The 24,172-nt window shown below is 45.3% G+C and overlaps 1 protein-coding gene across 1 annotated transcript in view; it reads left to right on the top strand.

The window, feature by feature from the left end:
- The window catches only part of TROAP (trophinin associated protein), a gene marked incomplete at its 5' end in the record, with an annotated part of 162,270 nt that overhangs the window by 4,718 nt on the left and 133,380 nt on the right, over positions 1 to 24,172 (top strand). The window contains 2 exons of the mRNA XM_082244299.1: positions 2,236 to 2,452; positions 23,664 to 23,824. Of these exons, the coding sequence (XP_082100425.1) occupies positions 2,236 to 2,452; positions 23,664 to 23,824 (378 nt within the window). The remainder of the gene's footprint in view (positions 1 to 2,235; positions 2,453 to 23,663; positions 23,825 to 24,172) is intronic.

Consider the following 24,172-nt stretch of genomic DNA (forward strand, 5'->3'; position numbering starts at 1 on the left):
TTCATGTGTACTATGTGACCAGCTGTGATTGGACACAGCTGGTCACATGGTAAAGAGCCTTCGTCAGTAGGCTCTTTACCGAGATCGGAGATGCGGTGTGTCAGAGTGACACGCCACATCACGGATCGCCGGTGGGCGCGCAGAGGGCATTATCCTGCCGCCATCATATGACTTCTGGTCAGGATAATGCAACCACCTTCCCGCCATCATTTGCCTATAGGGCGGGTGGGAAGTGTTAATAAACAGATACTTACCAATCCAGGAGTCTTGCGCTGTCATTACCTACGTCAGTTGTTTGGCGGTCTTTGGGTCCCTGATGCTGCCAGCTTGTTTGTGCAAAGCTGCCTCTGATTACCTGCTGTTTCACAGCCGACTCACCGCTGCACATGTGTGAGATTCCCTGCGCTTTCGAACTGATGTGATGCGTCTTAGGAAGTTGGGGGGTGGCCGCTCTAGGTAGCGGGTGCCTTTTTTTCAGGAGGAAAAAAAAAAATTGCTATTATGAGATGGGGAGGAGGATGAGCAGAACTTCCAGTTTTATGTGACGTTTCACTTTTTTTGCAGATTGTTCCCAAAGTGTTCATCATTTAGTCCACATGTATACCTGTAGAGTGTGCATACTAAATCATAGCTGTAAACACTTTTTTTTTTTTTTTTTTTTTGATCAAACTTGGATGCGACTTCCATTCAAATCAGTGGGCTCCCATGGTGAACCTTTGATTTTCGCATTTATAAAAAAAAAATGTATAAGGTGGCTTAATGCTGTATAAGCAGCGTTTAGCGGCCTTTAGCAGCGTCAGACATTTTTACAGCTCTAACGCCGGTCCTCAGAATGCACTAGCCCTGGGTTTTTTTTATGCAGCTTAAAAATGCCTATGCCACTTACAGCTTTAAAATGTCTGTGTGTGCATGAGGCCATAAGATAACATAGAGAGGCGTTTTTAAGCTGCAAAAAAAATGTCTGATGCTCCTAAAAGCAGCTGCAAAAATGCCGTGTGCAGGAGGCCTTACAGTGCCTTTTTTTTTTTTTTATTTTTTTTATTTTTTAGGTTATTTAGTCGTTCTACATATATGCAGCACTAAACAATCTGATGTAACCTAATGTAACCATGCAATTCCCAGCTGTCATAATATAATACTAGGAAGTAGTGCGATCCCTTGAAAAAGGGATGACCTTGAAGTATTTTTTTGTCTCTTATAAATAAGTATGTGTGTATGTGTATATGTATATGTATGTGTATATATGTGTGTATGTGTGTGTGTGTGTGTGTGTATATATATATGTATATATATATATGTATATATATATATATATATATATATATATATATATATATATATATATATATATATATATATATATATATATATTATGTGTTTGCTGTATGAATTACAAGGATGGAATATAAATATAACTCCCATACATCAAGCATATCAGATCATAACTGAATTCTGGTCTTCAACCATCTCTTGTCATTATTTACAATACACTGCATTTTCGGAGTGAATGGGTAGGTGTACAATGCACCCCATACTCATTCACATAGGGAGGGGTCCGGGATCTGGGGGCCCCCTTGTTACAGGGGGCTTTTAGATTCCCCCCCCTCATGTTGAGGTTGTGTGGCCTGGTATGGTCCAGGAGGTAGGGGCCGCTCGCTCGTCCCCTCCCCTTTCCTGACCTGCGGGGCTGCATGCTCTGATAAGTGTCTGGTATGGATTTTGGGGGGGGACCCCACGCCATTATTTTTTGGAGGGGGGTTTCCCTTCAAAATCCATACCAGACCACAAGGTCCTGGTTTGGAACCTAGGGGGGACCCCTAAGCTGTCTCTTTTTTTTTTTCCAGTTTTGGTGTGGAGTTCTCCCTCAAGATGCTCAGAGCACAAATTGCACCAGAAGTCGGATCATCCTGATCGGACTTGGATGCGACTTCCATTCAAATCAATGGGCTGAAAGCTGTATCAAAGACGGCTCATAGGCAACTGATAGGCTCAAAAGGCCATTGATTTTGAATAGAGGCAGAAAAACGCTTCTAAAAGCTAGCGTGGCTAAACGTGCATTAACACCAATGGAAAAAACTACTAAAAGCACGTTTTTACAGCTGCTTTTTCCTGGCGTTAGCAGTGGCTCTGCAGCTCGTCTTTTCTAACGCTCTATGTGCATGAGGCCTTAACATTACATTCCCTCTAGTTGTGTTTTTATGTCTTCCTGATGGTGTTTGTGTTTACTTTACACAGGGAAAAGCCGTAAGCAAAAAATCTTGCACTCGTCCCCAACCTTTCAACTTTTCACAGAGGGGAGAACGCCCCCGAGTTCAAGTTCCAGATGTGAGCAATTCCGGAGCATCGTCTAGTGGGCAACTATCTTGTAAATTTCCAGCGCGTCACACAATCCGGGAGCCCTTAGGAGACGTAGTTCTTGCCCAAAACAAAAAGGAATCCAGTGTTGTAAAAGGTGTGTAGTCTTTGTAATGCTCATGATTTTGTTACTTTCCATTCAATAAATGTGTAGTGTTCTTGAAGTAAAGTAGCTAACTAGATTCCTTACTAGCACGAATAGTAAATGTCTATGACAAATGAATATTATTTAGGCTAAAAATTATCTGTGCTGTAGAAGGGTGGCTAAGTGGTTGTATTGTAGCCTCAGGATCCTGAATTTGATTTCCACCAAAGATGCTCCGGGGTTTATTTACTAAAACTGAAGAATGCTAACTCTGGTGCAGGTCTGCATAGAAACCAATCCACTTCCAGGTTCTCAGGTGTAATTGAACAAGCTGAAGCTAGAAGTGGATTGGCTACCATGCACAGCTGCAGCAGATGTTTCATTCTCTGGTTTTAGTAAGTCAACCCCAATGAGTGTGAAGTTTGTATGTAGTCCCTGTGTTTGTTTCCTCAGGTGTGTTTTACCTGTAATAGGAATAATTGATCTCCTGAAAAATGTAGTGGGGAATATTTATCAATTCTGTCACACAGCAAGGCATCACTATCTAGGAAGCCGTGAGACCTATACAACAGATTAATTACATGGCTACAGCGAAGTAAAAAATGTCCTTCTCTGGCTACTCTAAAATCACAGTACTGTACACCAGAATAAAACGTGACCCTGACTACTTCTTGCTTATCTGCTTAGTAGACACAGGCTGAACAGCCCCCTGTTCTGTTCGCAGCAGAACTCCCGAAGAGGGGAAATGTTCTAACCCGAACGGTGAACGCCATTGAAATTCTATGGGGGCCAAAAAGGAAAAATCAAAAGTGCCCATTTTGAAGGCTTGTATGCAAGTAATTGGCCATAAAAGGGGTATGGGGGTCCGGGTACTACAATGCATCAATGCAAACATTTTTATTTAAAAACTATTGTTTTTTTCAGTAGCAGTGATTTTTATTATGCTTAAAGTGCAACAAAATAAAGAAAAATTCTTTAACCACTTCCTTACCGCTGGACGTCCTATGATGTCCAGGGCTTTAAGTGGGGATATCTGAATGATGCCTACAGCTGCAGGCATCATTCAGATATAATTTTTTTCCGCTCACGATTCCTTGCTTGATCGTTCTTACAGGCGGCGGAAGGGGACACCCCCCCCCCCCCGCCGCCTTCCGGTGCTTTGTCCGTGTGATCGGCGAGCCGGAGAAGCAATCTGCCGGCGGCTGAAGTACACCATAGAGTCTGCCGAGGACAAGATGGTCCCGGGCAGTCTCTGTGACTGAGGCCCGGTCGCGACGTGATGACATCACGCCCAGCCTGGCAGTTGTCAATACTGCCGAGATCTCGGCTCTATAGCTGAGATTTTTTGATTTCAGGTTCTCCAGCCTGTAGGAGAGATCTGAGGTCTCATTGACCCCAGATCTCCCCATAAAGAGGACCTGTCATTCACTATTCCTATTGCAAGGCATATTTACAAAAAAAAGGGAAAGTGTAAACCTAAAAAAATAAGCGTGGCTTGGCGCTCGACGGTGATGGCTGCTTGAGAAGCTGGCTCCGTGAGACCTGTGGCCTCTATAGCACTCCTGTACCTCCTGAGTCGGCCAACTATGGGCAGACTGACCAGGCATACATCTAAGACCCGCTCCCACTGCTCAGTCGACCCCCAGGCACCCGGAGCATTCCAGAGCTCTTTAGACCGATATCTCCCATAGATGGTGAACTCAGACAAGATGGCGCTGAGCCAGCACGAGGGACAGTACAGTGAGGACTTGCAATCCACCTCTGATGAACTGGTAAGCGCTTCCTCTGCTGCAGAACACCCACTTAATCTCTCCGCAATTACAGCGATTGCAGCAGACAATTAAAATACCTTCTCCTCCACCATAACCGAGCTTAAAGTAGATCTGCTGGCCCTGACATAGAAGATGGCTTCTGTGGAGAGAGCCGATTACTGCAGAGATAGGGGAGATCCAGAGGTTGGATGACAGTCAAAACACATGCCTCACACCTCATTGCCATCAATTAACATTTGGAGGACCTTGATAATTGGGGCAGAAGGCAGAGTATCAGGGTTAGAGTCGTCCCTGAATCAGTGGCTCATGATCAAATACCCTCAGCCCTGTGCTCAATTTTCAACAATCTACTTGATTTGACTGCTGATTCCCCTATTGGCTTTGTATGGGCTTACAGAGCCTTGAAATCCAAGCCGAGTGAATCTGCCCCCTGCCCCGTGATGTGATTTGTTGCTTACAGAGCTCTCGGCTGAAAGAGGAGATTCTGATTTTTATATTTTAAATATTTATTGATATTTTACAAAGCAACAGTATTAATGCAGGCAAATACCTGGGGAGAACGCCCTGAGGTAATATATAGTATTTTAACAAAAAACAGAAAATTGATTTTCAATTAAAAAAAAATAAAAAAATCGGGGAAAATGGAAAATAGAATAGGGAAATGGGAAGAGAGAAAAAGAAAGAGGAAAAAAAAAAGAGCAGAATTCAGTCTGAGCCAATTGGGGTAGCAACCTTCAAATTGCCAAGGGAGTTGGCTATGTCTCTAGTAAGATACCATTCTGAATCTGACAGGGCGTATCATGTCTGCCAGGGTTTCTCCTGAGAATGTGTATTCCAAAAATCATCTCCATCTGATAAAAAAATCTTGGGGTAGTACGAAGATTTGATAGCATAGCATCGAGTCTTTCCAGTTGGCATAAGGACAACAAAGATTGTTGAACCTGTTAATGGTTTGGGGGGGGAGGGGTTGATCCAATTAGCCATGATGGTTCTGCGTGCTGCCAAGAGAGATGAGTCCATTGTGAAAGGGAAGTGATGGTTGGGCCTGATTTTTAATGAGGCTAAAATATTACTGTTTCAGGACATATCCCCCATAACCTTAAACCACAGGAGGGCTTTGCGCCCCCCTGCTTGATCTTCTGAGAGACAGAAACATATATAAGTGGAGGTTCCCATTTGCACTGCATGTAACTCATCAAGGGAAGCAACACTACCTGCGGGCTCCGGCAGACCTTTCTGCGAGAACTTGCAGATCCCATTACTAGACCTACCAGACTGGTATGCGGAATTCCGTGTGCCGGCCCCTGCACGAAGTCCTGCACGCTCACAAAATTTGTCTCCGACGAAGCCACCATCAAAGAAAGGCAAATAAGGCCGCCAGCAAAGACCTGACTGTGAATCCCCACCATCCCACCCTACTGTCCACAAATTGCGCGAATTTACATGATTGAAGAATTTGTTTCCATATTGCTGACCCCTTAAGGGACCATGAAACCACCAATGGGTTAAACATTACGAGTCTTTAGTTCTATTCATGCTTACCGGGTCTATTACAGTAATCGGACAAAATTTCACCACTACGAACTATTCTTTGCAGATCTAGTTCCCCCCCCCCCACCGAGATTAGTTATGTCATTCTGTTGTAGGCTCCAGAGCTCTTGAGCCTCTTTCTGGGGCTGCCCAAGGTGGTTCACCTTGGGTGCCCACCTTTTGAATACCCACAATTGGGGATTTGCCTTGAGGTCTGAATTTACAGTAATCAAGGCCACTGTTTTGAGGTGGTTTCATATTGGGCCATCCGCCCAACCCCATGGATGCCCACTGATTGCCCACACACTTTGCCTGAAGCGAACACGGTGGGCCCCCCTTTCTTTTTTTTTTTTTTTAAGGGTATATATGATGGTACTTTACTATAGCTGGCTGGCAAGCATGTTGCATGGGGACGGTGCTTCACACAAAGACCATATGTTCTATTTTTTTTTTTTTTTCCACCTACAGCCAGTGTATCTGTTTTAAAACCAATTAGCCAAAGACGGTGCCACAAAACTGGACGGTATTTGTACTTTACTGATTTCGCACTAATAATTGGCAGCTCACTGTTTAAACAATGTTTTATGTTTATAATTTCTTAGGTACGGGAAACAATTATAAATCTGACTTTATGCCATAAAGTAGAGGATAGGCCGTGGGTCATTAGCTTTTTGTTGATTGATTTATAACCTTTTATTATTGGTGTTTACTGCTCACGCTGTCGGGTTTTGCCTCCCACCTACCCCAACAGTGGAAAATTTGTATGGGATTGACATCACATATCCCAGTCCACACTTGATTTTTACCACTGGAACTAATTTAGAGGTCAATACTAACTTTTCTACACCAGACGAGATTCTATTTTCCCGTGTCATTTGCTCTTTTTTTTTTTCTTTTTTGTCTTCACCACTTTCTTTCTCATTTTTAATTCTTGTGATCTTTCCTGGATTGGATCTTCCATATTTTAAGATGGCCTACTCAAATCTTGGCTGCCACCCCACGCTAATTTCTCACAATATACAGGGCTTGAACATACCTGAGAAAAGATCAACATTCCTGCGAGAGCTTAAAAAGGTTAATCCTTTGTGTTTCTTCAGGAAACGCATTTTAAAATGGGGAAGTGTACCCAAATTGTCCTCTCCTGTCTTCTCCATGGCGTACCTTGGCTAAAACCTAAGGAGTGTCGATTTTAATTAGTAGATCGGCGGTACTTGAGGTCACCCACCATTTGACAGACCCAGAAGGTAGATACATTTTTATTAATTGTAATATGAAAGGTATTCCAATCACGTTGGCTAATGTATATTTCCCAAATTCGTAACATGGGACCTTTTTGTAGAAAGGTAGCAGATGAACTCAAACCATGAAGTGGTTTTCCTCTGGTTGTTTCCTGCTGGGGGGTGACTTCCAACGCCCCACTAGATCCTAAGCTTGTCACCTCCGATATGAAGTCTAGTATCTATTATTGTATCCTTAAACTAATCAGATCTATGCTCAATTCACTGTCGCTTATGGATTCCTGGAGGTTGACACACCCCTCTGACAGAGATTATACATTTTACTCTGCTCTCCACTCCAAACACTCCCGGATAGACTATATCTTTGTATCTCAAAAAGATCTGTCAGTATTACATAGGTCGCACATTGGTTTTCAATCTATTTCAGACCATGCCCCCGTCTCTCTCTGTCTCTTGACCTTGCTGCGCCGAGAAGAGATAGAGGCACGTGGCGACTTAATCCATCTCTACTACTAGATCCGGAATTTCTGCCCAGTCTATCTAACACTTTGAAGGAATATTTTATGATATAAATATCTGATGATCTCTCACCCATGACCATATGGGAAGCGCACAAGTGCGTTCTTAGGGGAGAACTCATTAGAATAGGATCCCTAAGCAAAAATAGAGCAGAACAGGAGGTCTCTGATTTGACCTCCAAGATTAGGAGTTTATGGAGAATGGAGTGCGAATCACATGCGCTGTCTGTGTTCGCAATCGTGTGAACCCAGGCTTAGTAATAACTTAAGACTAAAACCTAGTACACACGATAAGATTGTCGTTTGTTTTTTTTATTGCATGCTCGTCTCATATCGAAAATGAGGAGGTTACTCAGCGTATGCAAATTCTCGTACGACAGAATGCAACGTAGGACGTTATGTGTTGAATTGTTTTGTAATGTATTTTGTAGTTTCCGAGCATGCACAGTCTTGCTGTTACAATATTTTTTTTTCGGACGAAAACTGTACTAAAACGATAATCGGACATCGGAATCGGAATGTGTGTCATTACAAAATTTTATAGCATGCATCTTCAGGTTTTATCGTTCAAAAACTCAGAATTGGCTATCGAAAGCACTATACTAAAGATGAGATAATCGGCCGATTTATCAAAATTTCACTTTCAATTTTCTTATTGTGTGTACGGGCCTTTAACCACTTGCCCCCACTGGGCACTTATACCCCCTTTCTAACCAGACCAATTTTCAGCTTTTAGCACTCACACTTTGAATGACAATTACTCAGTCATGCAACACTGTACCCATATGAATTTTTTTTTTTTTTCACACAAATCGCTTTCTTTTGGTGGCATTTAATCACCACTGGGTTTTTTATTTTTTGCACTCGCAAAAAAAAAAATTTTTGTTTAAAAGAAAAAAAAAAATGCCTTTTTTTTTTTTTTTTTTTTTTTTTTCTTGTTTCGGTTATAACCTTTTGCAAATGAGGAGTAATTTTTCTAGGAGTGACCAGGTAGAGCCAAAGGCCCAGGGGGGCGGGATCCCTTTGTTATTACCCCTGGCCTCACCGTTGCATCTTCAGTTTTTAGCTGCCTGGTCTTGGGCGTGGCCAAACAGCTCCCTGCTGGGACCTTTTTGTCCTAGCTCTGTTTTGAACGTCTTAAAGGGAATCTATTTTATTTTTATTGTTGCTGCTGACTCCACTTTCTGTGGAATGCCGGCTGGGTTTCGGACTGGCTATATGAGAGCCTTACGGTCTCCCAGTTTGTGCCAGCGAGCACTTGCAGACCATTAGTTCTGCGCTGGGTCTCCATAGTGACTATAGTCCCACGGACGGGGACTGGCTCGTGGGTGAAACCAGTAAAACAAATAGTGTAGCGCTAGAAACAAAATATCTAAAAGATAAATGAACTCTAGGAGGAAAAGTCCATTGCAGATAGGCTATAATGACAAGTCCATGCAAACAGCCCTCAGGTGCAAAATGTAGTGGCACAAATTTTGATTGAAGATAAAGGCAAAACCGGGTGCAGATATAGACAGGTGCTCTTCAGTGAAAACACATAGCCCACCACCTTACAGACCACCACCTTACAGAATGGCCTCTCACCTCAGCCTGATTGAAATCAGGCAAAATAATCTCCAATCTCCTCAGACAGGACACAGGAGCAGGGACTCCTAGATCAGTGAGCCTCCGGATTCTCTCCACCATAGAGCATTTGCAAAACAAAGAACAAGCAGCCCATAGCGTGAACCTGACAAACTTTTATTGAACAGACAAGTAAAACAAAGTAGCCTCTAACTATGAGATGAAGGTATAGCAGCGTTGCATGTGTAGCTCCGGCGGGAGCAACGAGACCAGCTCGGTCCTCGCCGGAATCCGAGGTGTCAGCGGGTGACGTCAGACGCTCCTCCTAACCCCCCGCACGCGTATCGCCTCCCGTGGGTGGAGGCTTCCTCAGCGGTATTAGGGATTGGTCAGACGTCACCCTCATAAATAGCCACCAGTACTTGCTGATTGGCTAATCCCCTTGAGCATTACCATGGCTACAGGGACCCCGGAACACACCAGGCTGCGGTGGAAGCTACAAAGGACACTACAACACTGTCATTTAAAAAAACTATAGCACTGTCATCAAAACTTTAAATAGAAGGGGCAAGAAACCCCCCCGCCGGGACGCACACACCTGGCATGTCAGCGTCACATCGTGCCCCTTGGCTGACAGCGCCCTCACTGCGGTGCAGAGGCAGTCTTATCTGGATGGACGCCCACCCTCAGCAGTATGGTCCGGTAAGTAGAGTCCCCCCCCATCTGGTTAGCGGACATGCGCTCCTCCATAGGTGAGTAGGACCCTTGGGTACCCATACCTCCTGCCACCCTCCTCCACTATGATGGGTCACCTGGGACTTTTCCCTCCCCTCCTACCCTGACTTCTCCCTACCCTGGGCTCCGGACCCCCCCCGGGACACTTTAGTGGAGGGTCCCCTATGTAAGTAGCCTCAGGTGCTTTATCGGGTAGTGGATTGTGGGGTGACCCCCCGCCCGGGCCCCCAGGCCTGTTACTAGGATAGGCCTCACTAGGCCCGGGGTCACTTGCTCATCGGCGCGAAGCCGCCATTTTGCTGTGGCCTGCAGCCTTAACAGGCCTCAGCAGCCTGCCTGGGTATACGTATCACTGTAACGCTGGTGGCCATTTTGTGGAGCCAGAGACAAAACAGGTGGGGGCGTTTCATTTTATTTTCACTTCTCCATGCTGCTGATGGACCTTGCTGTGTTCTCCATGTGGTAACTACTCTAAAGGAGTTTAATTACCCTGGCCTTCACCTTTTCATCTTCAGAGTGGTTTCAGGCCTTTAGGGGGCTTAGGATTATCCCCCGGAGTAGCGCTGCGTGCATCACGATCCGCTCTTAAAGGCGCAGTGCACGCCGGTAGCAGTGGACTTGCTGGGACCTGTGGTGCCTTTGTAACCTCAGGGGCATTAATATTTGGCGATTGGGCGCGGATTGCTCCCTCTTAGGCCATTGCTCCTGTTTTCAAGAGAAGCTGCCGTTTACCCCTTGCGGTGCAGGTTCTGGTGTTTCCCTGTCTGCTCTTTACAATCTTACTGTTCAATCCTAGTGTTTGGCCATATGTCTAACATGGATTCCCCAAGTTTGTCTGCGACCCCCGATGTATCGTTGGGGCCTGCTTCTGATGCTCATGATGTGCCTTTGTCTGTGATGCAAGAAATGTCCGGGAAAAATGGACAAGTTATTGCGGCAGCATTTACTAAGAAATACCCTCGGCCCTCGCCTGTCTAATCTCAGTCCTCATATTCTGAGGCCGATGTGCTCGCTGGCAATGCAGACCCCCTTTTGGGGGATGCGTCCCCGCATTAAGGCCTTTTTGACGCGGAAGAGGATGTTTCCAAGCCCGCCTTGGCTCAGTAAAAGGCTCTGGTAGATGCTTTTTGATATCCTCAGTGAGGGACACCCTGAAAATCACGAATGCGATTTCTAAATCGGAAGGAGTCTCGGTATCCTTTTGGATCTCCTCAGGGCAAAGAAATCGGCCAAGTTTTTCCCTTGTCCCAAAGTCTTGTCCGCCTTAGTGGTGGAACAATGGCGGCGACCTAAACGCACGCTTGCAGTTCCCAAACGTTTGGCTAGACGCTACCCGTTTTGAGGAAGAGATCTCATGCAAATGGACGTCCCAACCCCCCCCCCCCCCCCCCTCAGGTGGACACCCAGATATGTGGTATTCACAAGGCCACGGTCTTACTGGTGGGAGAATCCTCATCTCTCCCTGATCCGGTTGACAGACGTATTGAGGTCTTATCCCGACACCTGTATACGGTAGTGGGATCTATTCTCAGGCCTGCCCTGACTACCATTCTAGTCTCTCAGACTATGTTTGAATGGGTAAAGGCTCTGTGAGAGGGAATTTCGGTAACCCCGTTACTGTCATCTGCCCTGGAACTCGCTGACCAATTATCGCAGACTCTGCAATTTGTATGCAATGCTAACCTGGATCTTCCGCTCACCGCCAAAACGTCAGTGGTAATCTTCCCTTTCAGGGTGATCGCCTTTTTGGTTCGTCCTTGGATGACTTGATCAAGACGGTCACTGGGGTAAAGAGCACACTTCTTCCTCACTCAGCTAAGGGTGAGTCTCCCTCGCGTAAGCGAGCTCCTTCCTTTACAGCCCAGAAGCGTCTTTTTTTTTTGCGACCGTATCGTAGAAAACCAAACCGACTTCGGACGGAAAAGGATCCGGGCAGCGGTGGGCTGGTAAGCTGAAATCCTCTGCCCCCAGCATCTCCAAGCAGACCCCTTCTGCCTGAAGGGCCGCCCCCACCCACTTCAGGGGTGGGGGGTGTCTCAGTTTCTTCCCGGATCCTTGTCCTCACTGTTGTACGACAGGTGGGTCCACAAGGTAATTCAGTCCTGGTACAAGACAAGGTTTTGTTTCCGTACGCCAGACAGATTTTTTCCATTCAATCTTCATCTGTCCCCAGACTGCCTTGCGGGGCTGCAGGAAGCGATTTGGGATATGCTGTCACAAGGCGTGATTGTATCAGTTCCTCATCCGGATCGCTTTTGAGGGTTCTATTCTAACCTGTTTACCGTTCCACGGAAGGAGGGCAAATTGCGTCCAATCTTGGACCTCAAAACTCTGAACCGCTTTGTGCGCGTCCAGAAATTTTGCATGGTGTTCCTGCGGTCAGTGGTGGCGTTCTTGCATCAGGGGGACCTGCTGGCCTCGATCGAGATCATCAAAGGGTGCCTATCTCCATGTCCCTATATGCCAGGGTCAACGATTCTTCGACTCCGTGGTGGGCAAGGACCATTTTAAATTTTTGGCGTTACCGTTTGGTCTCACCTCTGCTCCCAGGGTCGTCACCAAGGTGTTGGCCCCTATCCTGGCTCTGCTACGACAGAGAGCAATAGCGATTTTTGGGGTACTTGGACGATCTTCTTCTCCGAGCAGACTCGTCTGTGACATTGGAACAGGATTTGGAGGTGACCATTCACACTCTGAAGCAGTTTGGTTGGAATCTCAACCTTCAGAAATCCTGCCCTGGCTCCAACAACATGACTGGAGTATTTAGGGATGATCCTAGTTTTCGCTTCGGCAAAGGTATTTCTACCTCCTGTGAAGTTACGGTAAGCGATTGTGTCGCTGCTGGCTTGCGACCTGGCGTCTCTCAGGTCATCTATGCAGGTGCTGGGCCTGATGGTGTCCTCCTTCGAGGCCGTACCATATGCTCAGGCCCACACAAGACTTTGTTGCAACAGCAGTTTCTTGTCAAATGGGACAAGGATCCTCTATTCCTGGACAGTCTGATTTGTTTGAGTCAGAGATCCAAGGACTCCCTGAATTGGTGGCTCAGCTCTCCGAATCTTCTCCATGGGAAATCCTTCCTTCCAGTATGCTGGACGGTGGTGACGACAGATGCCTGTCTGACCGGTTGGGAGGGAGTGCTGGGCACCCTGAATGTTCAAGGGACCTGGACGTTGGAAGAGTGCAAGCTCCCGATCAACGTTATGGAACTAAGAGCAATCAAGTTGAGCCTGTTCCACTGGACGGACAATCTCAAGGGGTGTTCTGTCCGAGTCCAGCCCGACAATGTCACGGCCGTGGCATATGTCAATCATCAAGGGGGCACCAGGAGTGCCCTGGCGGCTCTGGAGGTAGCTGAGATCCTGCCCTGGGCAGAGGATTACGTCCCAGCCCTATCGTGTACATTCCCGGTGTAGACAATTGGCAGGCAGACTACATGAGTCGCCAAACCCTGGATGAGGGAGAATGGTCCCTGCATCCACAAGTGTTCCACCAGCTGTGTCTCCGGTGGGGGACCCCGGATGTGGACCGGTCACCTCCAGACAAAACAGAAAAGTTTCAAAGTTTGTGGCTTGGTCCAGAGATCCTCTGGCCGATGCAGTGAACGCCCTGGAGCTGGTACAGGCTAATTTATGCGTTTCCTCCACTGAAACTTTAATCTCGCCTGCTACGCAGGGTTGAGTTGGAGGGGATTCAGGTGGCTCCAGATTGGCCCCCGGAGATCCTGGTACGCCGACGTGATTCGGCTGAAGGTTGCAGGTCCGTGGACACTCCCTCTGTGGGAAGATCTGCTATCTCACGGTCCGATCTTCCATCCTGCTTTACAGTCACTTGCTTTTAACGGCTTGGCTGTTGAGAGCAAGGTGTTAAAGGACAGGGGTCTGTCCGATTCTGTGATCCTTACCTTACTCAAGGCTAGGAAGTCCACTTCTGGGAAGATTTGTCATCATACGCGGAAAGCGTACATTGCTTGGCGCGAAACGCTGAAGCTGCATCCTAGATCCTTTGCTGTCAGCAACATCCTGATCTTTCTACAGAAAGAGGTTGACCAACGTTTGGCGTTGGGCACTCTTAAGTTTCAGATCTCGACCTTGTCTCCGTTACCTCCTTGGGACCTTACTTTGGTTCTATTGGTTCTTCAGAACTCTCCTTTCAAGAACATAAAACACATTTCCTTGCTCACCTTATCGCAGAAAGTTGCCTTTTTGGTGGCTATCGCCTCTGCGCGTAGGGTTTTTGAACTAGCGGCGCCATCTTGCCGCTCTCCTTATCTGGTAATACACAGGAATAAGGTAGTGTTATGACCTAATCTGTCGTTTCTTCCTAAGGTGGTTTCAGACTTCAATCCGAACGAAGACATATCGCTTCCGTCACTCTGTCCGAAACCTTCACATCCTAAGGAAATTGCCTTGCATTGTTTGAATGTGGTTCGGGCGATATGAATTTGGTTCGGCGATATGGGTGTATCTGGAGACTACTGAGTCTTTTAGTAAGTGTTTGTGAATACGGATGGACCCCATAAGTGTCAGGCTGCGTCTGCGGCGTCCATCTCTCGATGGATCAGACAGATGGTGGTGAAGGCGTATTCTCTTAAGGGCAAGGTTCTTCCTTTCCCTGTCACTGCTCACTCTATGCGGGCGTTGAGTGCCTCTTGGGCTTTCCGCCATCAGGTGTCAGTGATGCAGGTTTGCAAGACGGCCACTTGGTCATCTGTACATATGTTCACCAAGTTTTACAAAGTGGATGTGTTAGCATCCTCGGATGCGTCGTTTGGCCGAAAGGTTTTGCAGGCTGCCATTTAAGGAGCAGTTTACTTTTCCTTTTCCTTTGTGGTTTTGCTACAATTGAGCCTCAGTTGTTGCTTGTTGGGCTCCATGTTATATAGTTGGCTTTGGTAGCCGTGGGAATTGCATTCTTTAAAGTTTGTCCTTTCCCACCCCTCAGTGGTTACTGCTTTTGGACGGCCCATCCGTCTATGATTTAAAGCAGCAGCTACGTCCGGTGGACGTAAGAGAAAATTAGATTTTTTGCTTAACCGTAAAATCCATTTCTCTGAGTCCAATTGACAGACGTAGCTCCCACCCCTCTTTTTTTCTCTGAAGAGTTGGGTTTTGGTTGTTGTTCACTGCTTGCAACTAAACTGAAGATGCAACGGTGAGGCCAGGGGTAATAACCCAGGGATCCTGCCAAACCCCCCCCCCCCCCCCGGGTGTGTCAAAGCCTTTGGCTCTACCTGGTCACTCCTAGTGAGAGGGGCTCATTACCCATCCGTCTATGATTTAAAACAGCAGCTACGTCCATTAGTGGATAGCCCTGTCAGTGCTGTGTGAGAAACTGTAGGATTTTTCTGCCACCCCTTTTAGAGAGCCAGCTGATGGAGGGAAGTAACACAAAGATAAATGCCACCCTCTTTCTGAAATCTCGGAGAGCGGGTTGCTGCTGTCTTGTTATCTGGCTTGGCTGCGAATTGCTTAATCTGATAAACCATCCAGCCTGTATTGACCATGGTTATCTGATGGCAAAACCTTTTTGATAGCAAGAAGCGAGTTGTTCATATGTGTTTTCCTGACTACATGTGAAATATGGACTGGACACAATACTTGGAAAGTCAGTCTGCCCTTCTTGTACTTCTTCCCGCTCCGATTTTTTTTCAATTTTTTTTTTTTCTCTATCCTTCATTGACAGACGCAGTTTTCTCTGATCCATATCAATAGGGTAATACTGCCCCCTACAGGAGTAGGACACTAGGCAGAAAAAAGTTCTGGCTACGCCTATGGGCAGTCCTGGAGGGTACACCCTCTCTCTCTTTCTGCATAGCATTGATGTCAGTTTTAATCTGCCTAGTCAGGAGTAAGGACCTAGTTCCTTGCCGGGATCGGGGAGTTGATCACAAGTTGGCATTGAGTACTGTCAAGGGTCAGGTTTAGTTTTTGGCAAATTTCTTTCAAAGACCGTTGGCCGCCTGTGCCCTGGTGCGTGACTTCTTCCAGGGGGTGCGACACTTGGTACTTCCAGTGCGACCTCCGTTACCCACTGGGGACCTTGATTTGGTGCAGTCGGTTCTTTTAGACCCTCTATTTGCGAGTATTCGAGGGTATCCCCTGCCTACCTTATTACAGAAGGTGGCCTTCTTGGTTGCTGTCACTCTGCACGCAGATGTCGGCACTGTAGGGGGCAGTATTACCCTACTGATATGGATCAGAGAGAACTGCGTCCTTCAATGAACTTAAGAGAAAATAATTTTACGGTAAGTCAAAAATCAATTTTTTCCCCTCCCCCTTGTTTCCATATACAACTAAAAATATTAATCATACCCATACAGGTACGGCGATTTGCGCAGCCAAGCCAGCCTGCCGCAGTATATACGGTCAGGCAACTGGGTAATGTGACCTATAAAACTGTTGAACTCAGTTGAACAAACTGAAATCTTTTAGATGGAGGGAAGTAAAAACGAAAAAACGAATATGGTTGCAGAAGTGTGCATACCCTTAAACGAATACTTTTTGTTGAAGCACCTTTTGATGTTCTTGCAGTACTCAGTCTTTTTGGGTGTGAGTCTATCAACATGGCACATCTTCACTTGGCATTATTTGGCCACTCTTTTTTGCAAAAACACTCCAGTTTTGTCGGATTGCGAGGGCATCTTCTGTGCACAGCCTTCTTCAGATCACCCCACAGATTTTCATTTGGATTCAGGTCTGGACTCTGGTTGGGCCATTCCAAAACTTGAATCTTCTTTTGGTGAAGCCATTCCTTTGTTGGTTTGGATGTATGCTCTGCGTTGTCATGCTGAAAGATGAAGTTCCTCTTCATGTTCAGCTTTCTAGCAGAAGCCTGAAAGTTTTGTGCCAGTATTGACTGGTATTTGGAACTGCCCATAATTCCTCTGACTGGACTAAGGCCCCTTGTTCCAGCTGAAGAAAAACAGCCCCAAAGCATAATGCTGCCACCCCCATGCTTAATTGTGGGTATGGTGATCTTTTGGTGATGTGCAGTGTTTTTGTGCCAAACATATCTTTTGGAATTATGGCCAAAAAGTTCAACCTTGGTTTCATCAGACTATAACACATTTTCCCACATGCTTTTGGGAGACTTCAGATGTGTTTTTGCAAAATTTAGCTGGGCTTGAATGTTTTTCTTCGTAAGAAAAGGCTTCCATCTTGCCACTCTACCCCATGGCCCAGACATATGAAGAATACGGGAGATTATTGTCACATGTAACACACAGCCAGTACTTGCCCGATATTCCTGCAGCTCCTTTAACCACTTAAGCCCCGGAGGATTTGGCTGCTCAAATACCAGGCCCTATTTTGCGATTCGGCACTGCGTGACTTTAACGGACAATTGCGCGGTCGTACAATGCTGTACCCAAATGAAATTGAAATCCTTTTTTTTTTTTTTTTTCAATTGAGATGTACAAGGTATAGGCCACAATAGAGGTGGGAAAAAGTCCTGAAATTATTTCTTTAATTTTTTTTTTTTTTTTTTTTTTTTACAACCTGACATTAACGGGTGTGTGTAGACTTTTTTTTTTTTTTATATCATCTGTATACACATTCTTGAATAGACTGTTTGTTAAGGAATTTGACAATTTTATTTCAATATTTACATTTTTATTAACTGCGCACATTTTATTTATGGCACAGAAAGCTCTTTACTGCATAAAGAGCCAGCAGGTTGGCAGCCAGCCTGTCCCAGCAGGTTGGCAGCCAGCCTGTCCCAGCAGGTTGGCAGCCAGCCTGTCCCAGCAGGTTGGCAGCCAGCCTGTCCCAGCAGGTTGGCAGCCAGCCTGTCCCAGCAGGTTGGCAGCCAGCCAGCCTGTCCCAGCAGGTTGGCAGCCAGCCAGCCTGTCCCAGCAGGTTGGCAGCCAGCCAGCCTGTCCCAGCAGGTTGGCAGCCAGCCAGCCTGTCCCAGCAAAAAGCCGCTGCCCCCTGAGCCAGCCAGTGTTTTTTTTTTTTTTTTAAACTTCAGTATGAACTCTTTCAAATTGCAATGGAGATGGATGCAGACAGAAAAAATAAGTGTGGTCTGGGACTATTTCTTGTCTCAACCATCCCCAGGAGAAGCCGCAGTGTGCAACACATGCACAATGCAAGCATGGGATCAGCAACTGCAAAAACCAAAAATGTCAAATCTTTGGGCCCATCTAAGAGTTTATCAAGTTGAATTATATAATGCAGCACAGAAAAAACAGGTAAATAACTCCACTTTCCCAGAAAACAATCACCAATATGTTTCAGAAAAAAAAAAAAAGGTGGCTAAATTGAGATGGAAGATCCCAACTGCTGGAAGTAATGACCGAGATGATGGTCTCTGATAACAAGCCATTTACAATGGTGTCTGACTCTGGATTTAAGCTGTTGATGTCCATAGCTGAGCCAAGGTACACACTAAAGAGTGAAAAGTATTATCAAACCGAAATGCTGGTATATGCTTGGTATTCACCAAAAGGTAGTTGAGAAAGTAAAGACTATGCTGCAACCAGAGAATGCTGGCAACTCCTCTCATTCATGACTCCTGGTCAGGACAAACAGTCACTAATGAGTCTTGCATGCCTTTATTGACAATGGATGGACAAAAAGGCAATTGATGTTGAATACAAAAGTGATGCATGGATCCCACACTGGGGGAGTACATTAGAGAAATGCTTCTATGCTTGAAGACTGGGGAATAAAGAGCGAGTGACGCTTGTGCTTGGAGACAGCAGAGCAAACATGGTGAAAGGAATGAGGCTTGCTGAAGACAGACCTCAGTTGCATGGCACACACCCTGCAACATGTAGTAAATGGTGTGTCAGGCCAGAGAGCTTTGATTGATCTAATTGGCATGCTGAAGAGGTGCGCAGGCCATTTCCACCATTCAATCCTTACCACGCAGTGACTGAGGTGCATTAGGGAGGCCTTGGCCTACCCAAAAACAACTTGATTCAGGCTATTTCAACAGAATGGAACAGAAGCAAGCTCTTGCCATCTATTCAGGTGAATATGGAGAATATTCTTGTCCTACTGCTGATTAGTGGGACATAGTAGCCAATGTCATTGAGAGCCTCCTCCTCATCGAGGAAGTGACAATAGAGGAGTCATTACAACTCATCTGTCATCCCATGTGTGAGAGTGCTGAAAATGCTTCTTCAAGAGAATGAAGGACCCAACACACGGCATTTTAAAACATTTAGGCAGGTCATGAGGGGCAGACATAAAAGAACCATAAAAAGAATAAAAATGTTGCGCTGGCATATCTTTTGGTTTCTCGATACAAGAATCATGCTTTCTCTTCTGATCATGTATTGGCCCAGGCAAAACAATGGCTGACAGAGGATATTCAACAGGAGATACAGGAGGTTCCTGCTAAAACGTCAAGTCAGGAAGAGCATGTTTATAATCTGGAAGAGCAGGATGCTGCAAAAACAAACGTCCAAAAAGACAACGTACAGAAAAGAATCTTCATCGTGGTCGAATTGATGCCAAGTTGAGTGTTCTTATTGGGGCTTCATGCCGAGGATTCTTCTGAATCTGCAATAATTAGCCTGGATGATGAACTTCATCTCTATTTGAAGGAACCAGTAATTAACAGAAGTGGGATCGTCTTAGGTGGTGGAAAGAAAATGAGGCATGCTACAAAAGACTTGCCTCTCATGCTAGAAGATACCTCTCTGCTCCTCCTTCCTCTGTACCACATGAGCGTGTTTTCTTAGTGAAGTGGCAGCAATATAGGAAAAAAAGAAGCCGATTAACAGGTGAACATGCTGAAATGTTATGCTTTCTGCACTATAATTTTATTCTACTTAACTGGGAGTATTGAAATAAGTGTAGTGTCCACTGTCTAGCTTTTGCGCTGCAGTACTGATTTAGATTTCAATAGATTTATTTGGTTTAAGTGCAAATGAAAAATACGCAAGAAAACCTTGAAGTAACATCTGTTATGAAATACAATAATACAGATCAAAATAGAACAATCGACATAGCTCCCCGAAGGAGCGCGTGGCAGTCGTGTATCAGGCTAAAGAGTACTCTTTCAATTGTTCCCCAGACCGAGGCAACGCGAACCAGGTCCCCCCCCGGCGCCCCCAGGGGAACACACTGGGCCGAAAGGGGGAGAGCGGCCGCCCAAACCCCAGCCCATCACCACACCACCGGCCCCGGGAAGCCGATGCAATTGTAGTGGTACACCAAGATATAAATGTAGCAAATCACAGCGTAAGAGCCGCACTGGGCGGCGCTGGCAGGTCCATGAAGATCCGAGGACCATGTCTGCAGAGTTACAGAGCAACAGAAATTAAAGGAGAGTATAGAAAAGAGTGAGCAAAGAAGGAAAAGGGAAGAGGAATGGGGATGGAAAGGAGAGGGAGGATGGGAGACAGGAGCGATAAGGGGTTGGTGTCCAGGTCCGCAAGAGAGGGGTCAAGATAGCCGTGGAGAGACAATTGTTCACAAATTTCTGAGGGTATACCCCCAAATTTACAGGGGGCCCGCCAGATATCTCATCCAGGGGTCCCAAGTCTTCTCAAAGAGGTGCATTTTGTCCTGGAGGATGGCCACCATTCTCTCATTGACCATGATCCAGGTCAGCTTAGCCTTAACCATTAATACCACTGGTGATTTCCAGGATCAAGCTATTGCGATTTTGGCTGCTGTGTAAAAAAGGGCAACTAAGGGTTTGGTGTGTTTGGGGGCCTGTTCGATCGGTTTGCCTAAGAGCGCTTGTAGAGGGGACTTAGCCAAATTAATGTCGGTGAGCGAATATATAAAATTATATACGCGGATCCAGAATCTGCAGACCTTGGGACAGGTCCACCAGATGCGTAAGACCGTGCCCGATTTGACCACAGCCCCGGAAGCACGATTGACCACAGCCCCGGAAGCACAAAGGAGAGGCCTCTCGGACTGCCGCCGCCAACCGGACAGGGACCACCTCAGGAAGACTTTATAATTGGCTTCTATCAGGGACGTATTGATCAGGGATTTTGAGTTCAGCAGCGCTAACTTGTTCCATTCCGCCCTGTCCAATTCCTCCCCCAGGTCTGCCTCCCATCGGGTCATATAAGGCAATTTAGTACAATCATCGTGCAATACATTATATATCGTAGATATATAGGTCGTCTGTTTGTCTCTCGTGTTGCAAAGATACTCCATGGGAGTCGAGGTTGCTAGGTCACAGAGACTCTTTAGAGAGACAGCATAGTGGGAAATCTGAGTATAGCGAAAGACCTTACCCTCAGGAAGAGTGTTTTTCCTTCAGTGTAGTTCTAGAGAGGAGACCCCTCCTATCACAAAGATCCGCTAGATGGAGAAATCCCTTATTAGTCCACCACGTGAAAGCAAGAGGACAGAGGCCCGGAGGGAACCGTGGATTGCCCAGTAAGGGTGCTAGTGGAGTGTGGGGAGACTTGAAGCCATGGCGTTTCGCCAGTCTGTCCCATATCCCCAAGGACAGGGACAAAGTGGGGCACAAGATCGAAGGACGGTCTTTGGGCTGCAGCCACATCAAGTGATCAATCGGAGTAGTAGGCAAATGGTTGGCTTCAAGCTGCATCCAAATTGGACGGGGCGTTTTTGAATGGAATCTGATCAAGTGGGTGAGCTGAGCAGCAGAATAGTATTTAAGCAGATCGGGGACCCCCAGACCTCCCCTCAATTTAGGTGTAAACTGGGTTCCCCTATTCACTCTGGGCCTCTTGTCCCCCCATATAAACTGTACAAGCTTAAGATCAGGCATATAAATGGATATCGCCAAGGTACGAAACAAGTAGAGCAACCGTGGCAAAACATTCATCTTCACCGAATGCAACCTGCCGAACCACGACGGAGGGCTAATCGCCCATCTGGAGAGGTCCGCCCACATAGTCTTGTACAGGGGCGGATAGTTCGATGCATAAAGCGTGGCTACCGAGGGAGTCAGGTGGATGCCCAGGTACGGCAGAGACCCATCCTGCCATTAAAGGGAAAATTGTTTTTGAGAGCTGACACAGTGGTGTCATCCAGGGTGAGGTTTAAGGCCTGGGACTTGGAATGGTTCACCCGCAATCCTGAGATCGCAGTGAACGACCCCAAGTCCTGAAGTAAATTAGGGACCGAGACCAATGGGGTAGATGGATACAATAAGATATCATCCGCAAAGAGGGCACACTTATGCACCCCAGCTCCACAGGGAATACCCTGAATATTCGGATTTTGGCGTATTTTGATAGCTAAGGGTTCCAAGGCTAGGATGAATAATAGGGGAGACAGAGGGCAGCCCTGACATGTCTACCTACGGATCTCTAGGTAATCTGAGCTATAGCCTTTGACCAACAATTTCGCTATAGGTTCCCTATACAGAGTTTGTAACAGCGTGAGGAATGATGGCCCAAAGCCATGCAGTACTGATTTAAATTGAATCATTGCAGTGAGTGCACTGCAGCAGTTTATGCCATTTTTTTTTTTCTATTTTTTGGCAATCCTTTAAAAAGTTATTTTTCATGCACTTTATTTTTCACAGTTGTCTTCTAGGTCTTGTTTGTTCAGTCACACAATAGTATAAACAAAGATGTCAGTTTTGCTGCGCACGTTCTGCAAGTACACAAAAACAATGGTTCTTTTCTTTTACTCTACTCTTCTTCTTTATGTGCCCTGTTCACACCACACAGTGTGCATGAAAACTGACTGAATCGCGCATGAAAACTGATGTCTCTGCAAGTGAAATCTGTGCGGTTTTCATGCAAGTATGGTGTAAAGAACGAGCCCTTAATGTTAAAAAATGTTTTAATAATCGTTAACATGTTCAGTACCAGATTTGTGTTGAAAATTGTGTTGATTTTTAAAAAGTTTAAGTGAACAGAATATCGGCACCTAATATCGGCTATCGGCCTGAAGGGTGACCCCGGTACAGGCAGTCCCCGAGTTACGAACGACTCCTACTTGCGAACGTACGTCAATTTCGATCACTTGTGCTCCAGGCTGGTCCCGGATACCGCCGAGCAGCCATCTTGCAGCGCCAGACACATTCCACACTGCAGTAGTATATGCATTGCATGGCCACAAGAGCCCCAGATAACATGACTGCATGCACAGAAGCGCCCAAAACATCCCACATCCCTGCACAGGCTGAAGTTGCACTTAAAAATGCACTGTTTTTCAATTTATAAACAACCCAGGGACCGCCTGTATCGGCCCTGAAAAAACGATATCAGTCGATCCCTAGTATTTGTCACTAATTGCACTTTATTAATTTCACAGTGTGAGGATTCTAGTAAACCGTTTTTTTGCGCAGGCACAGTTTTTTTTTTTTTTTTTTTTTAAAGTTGCAGTATATAGGTGATATGTAAATCCTATTTTTTTGGTTATATACTTTTACTGAGCACGTACTTGTAAGCGCTAGAGTATAATATTTAATCGTTTCCATTGTAGACCACAGTGGGCAGATATTTGGCTGGTCCCTGCTGAACCAATAAATTTCTATCTATGTATGACCAACATAGGGGGTAGGGTGATGGCGCAGCTAAACATGTATTCTTTAACATGTTTAATATTTTATTATACTTTATCGATTCTGTAGTAGGATATATATATATATATATATATATATATATATATATATATATATATATATATATATAATATATTGTGTGTGTGTGTATGTATGTGTATGTATGTGTATGTATATGTATGTGTATATATATATATATATATATATATATATATATATATATATATATATATATATATATATATATATATATATATATATATATATATGTGTGTGTATATATATATATATATATATATAATGGGTCTAATAAACTCTTCTATAGTTTATAAAAACATCTGAAGCTAAGAATACTAGAAAAGGCACAAGATGTGAGTATTCCTGTTTTTTTTTTTTTTCCCAGGTGGTTCTGAGGTGGATTTTAAAGCTGATCCAGCTGCACTGGCAAGCATCCTGTCAAATATCGGTGTGTCTGCTGCTCCTGTTGGCAAAGTTAGCTTGGCGCAAAGGGTACCTATGAGAGCGTCATCAATTGTTCATTCACTCAACAGCAGCAAAAACATGGTAAGAGAAGGCATTTACATTTATAGACCTAGGGGGGTGTGTTTGTTTTTTTTTTTTTTTTTTTTTTTATTATTTTTCTTTTTTTTAACTATCATGTCCAAAACCGTATGCATCAGTGGCAAGAAGAGAATCTGGAACTTACTAGTGAAGTTTCATAGACTTGTACTCTCTCCAAGTTATCACCTAAAAGACAATGAAACCAGAGAAGCAACACCGTCCTGTGTTTAATTTTTTTTATCTTTACTGAGATAATGTTCCAAAGGGAGGGCCATATTTGAATACTGAATTTGGATTTAGAGAGGGTTTTTGTATTGCAAGCTAGTGAGGCTAGGGATTACCTGTTCTACC

Source organism: Pelophylax lessonae, assembly GCF_965119305.1.
Source record: "Pelophylax lessonae genome assembly, chromosome: 2".
In the NCBI taxonomy this organism is placed as follows: domain Eukaryota; kingdom Metazoa; phylum Chordata; class Amphibia; order Anura; family Ranidae; genus Pelophylax; species Pelophylax lessonae.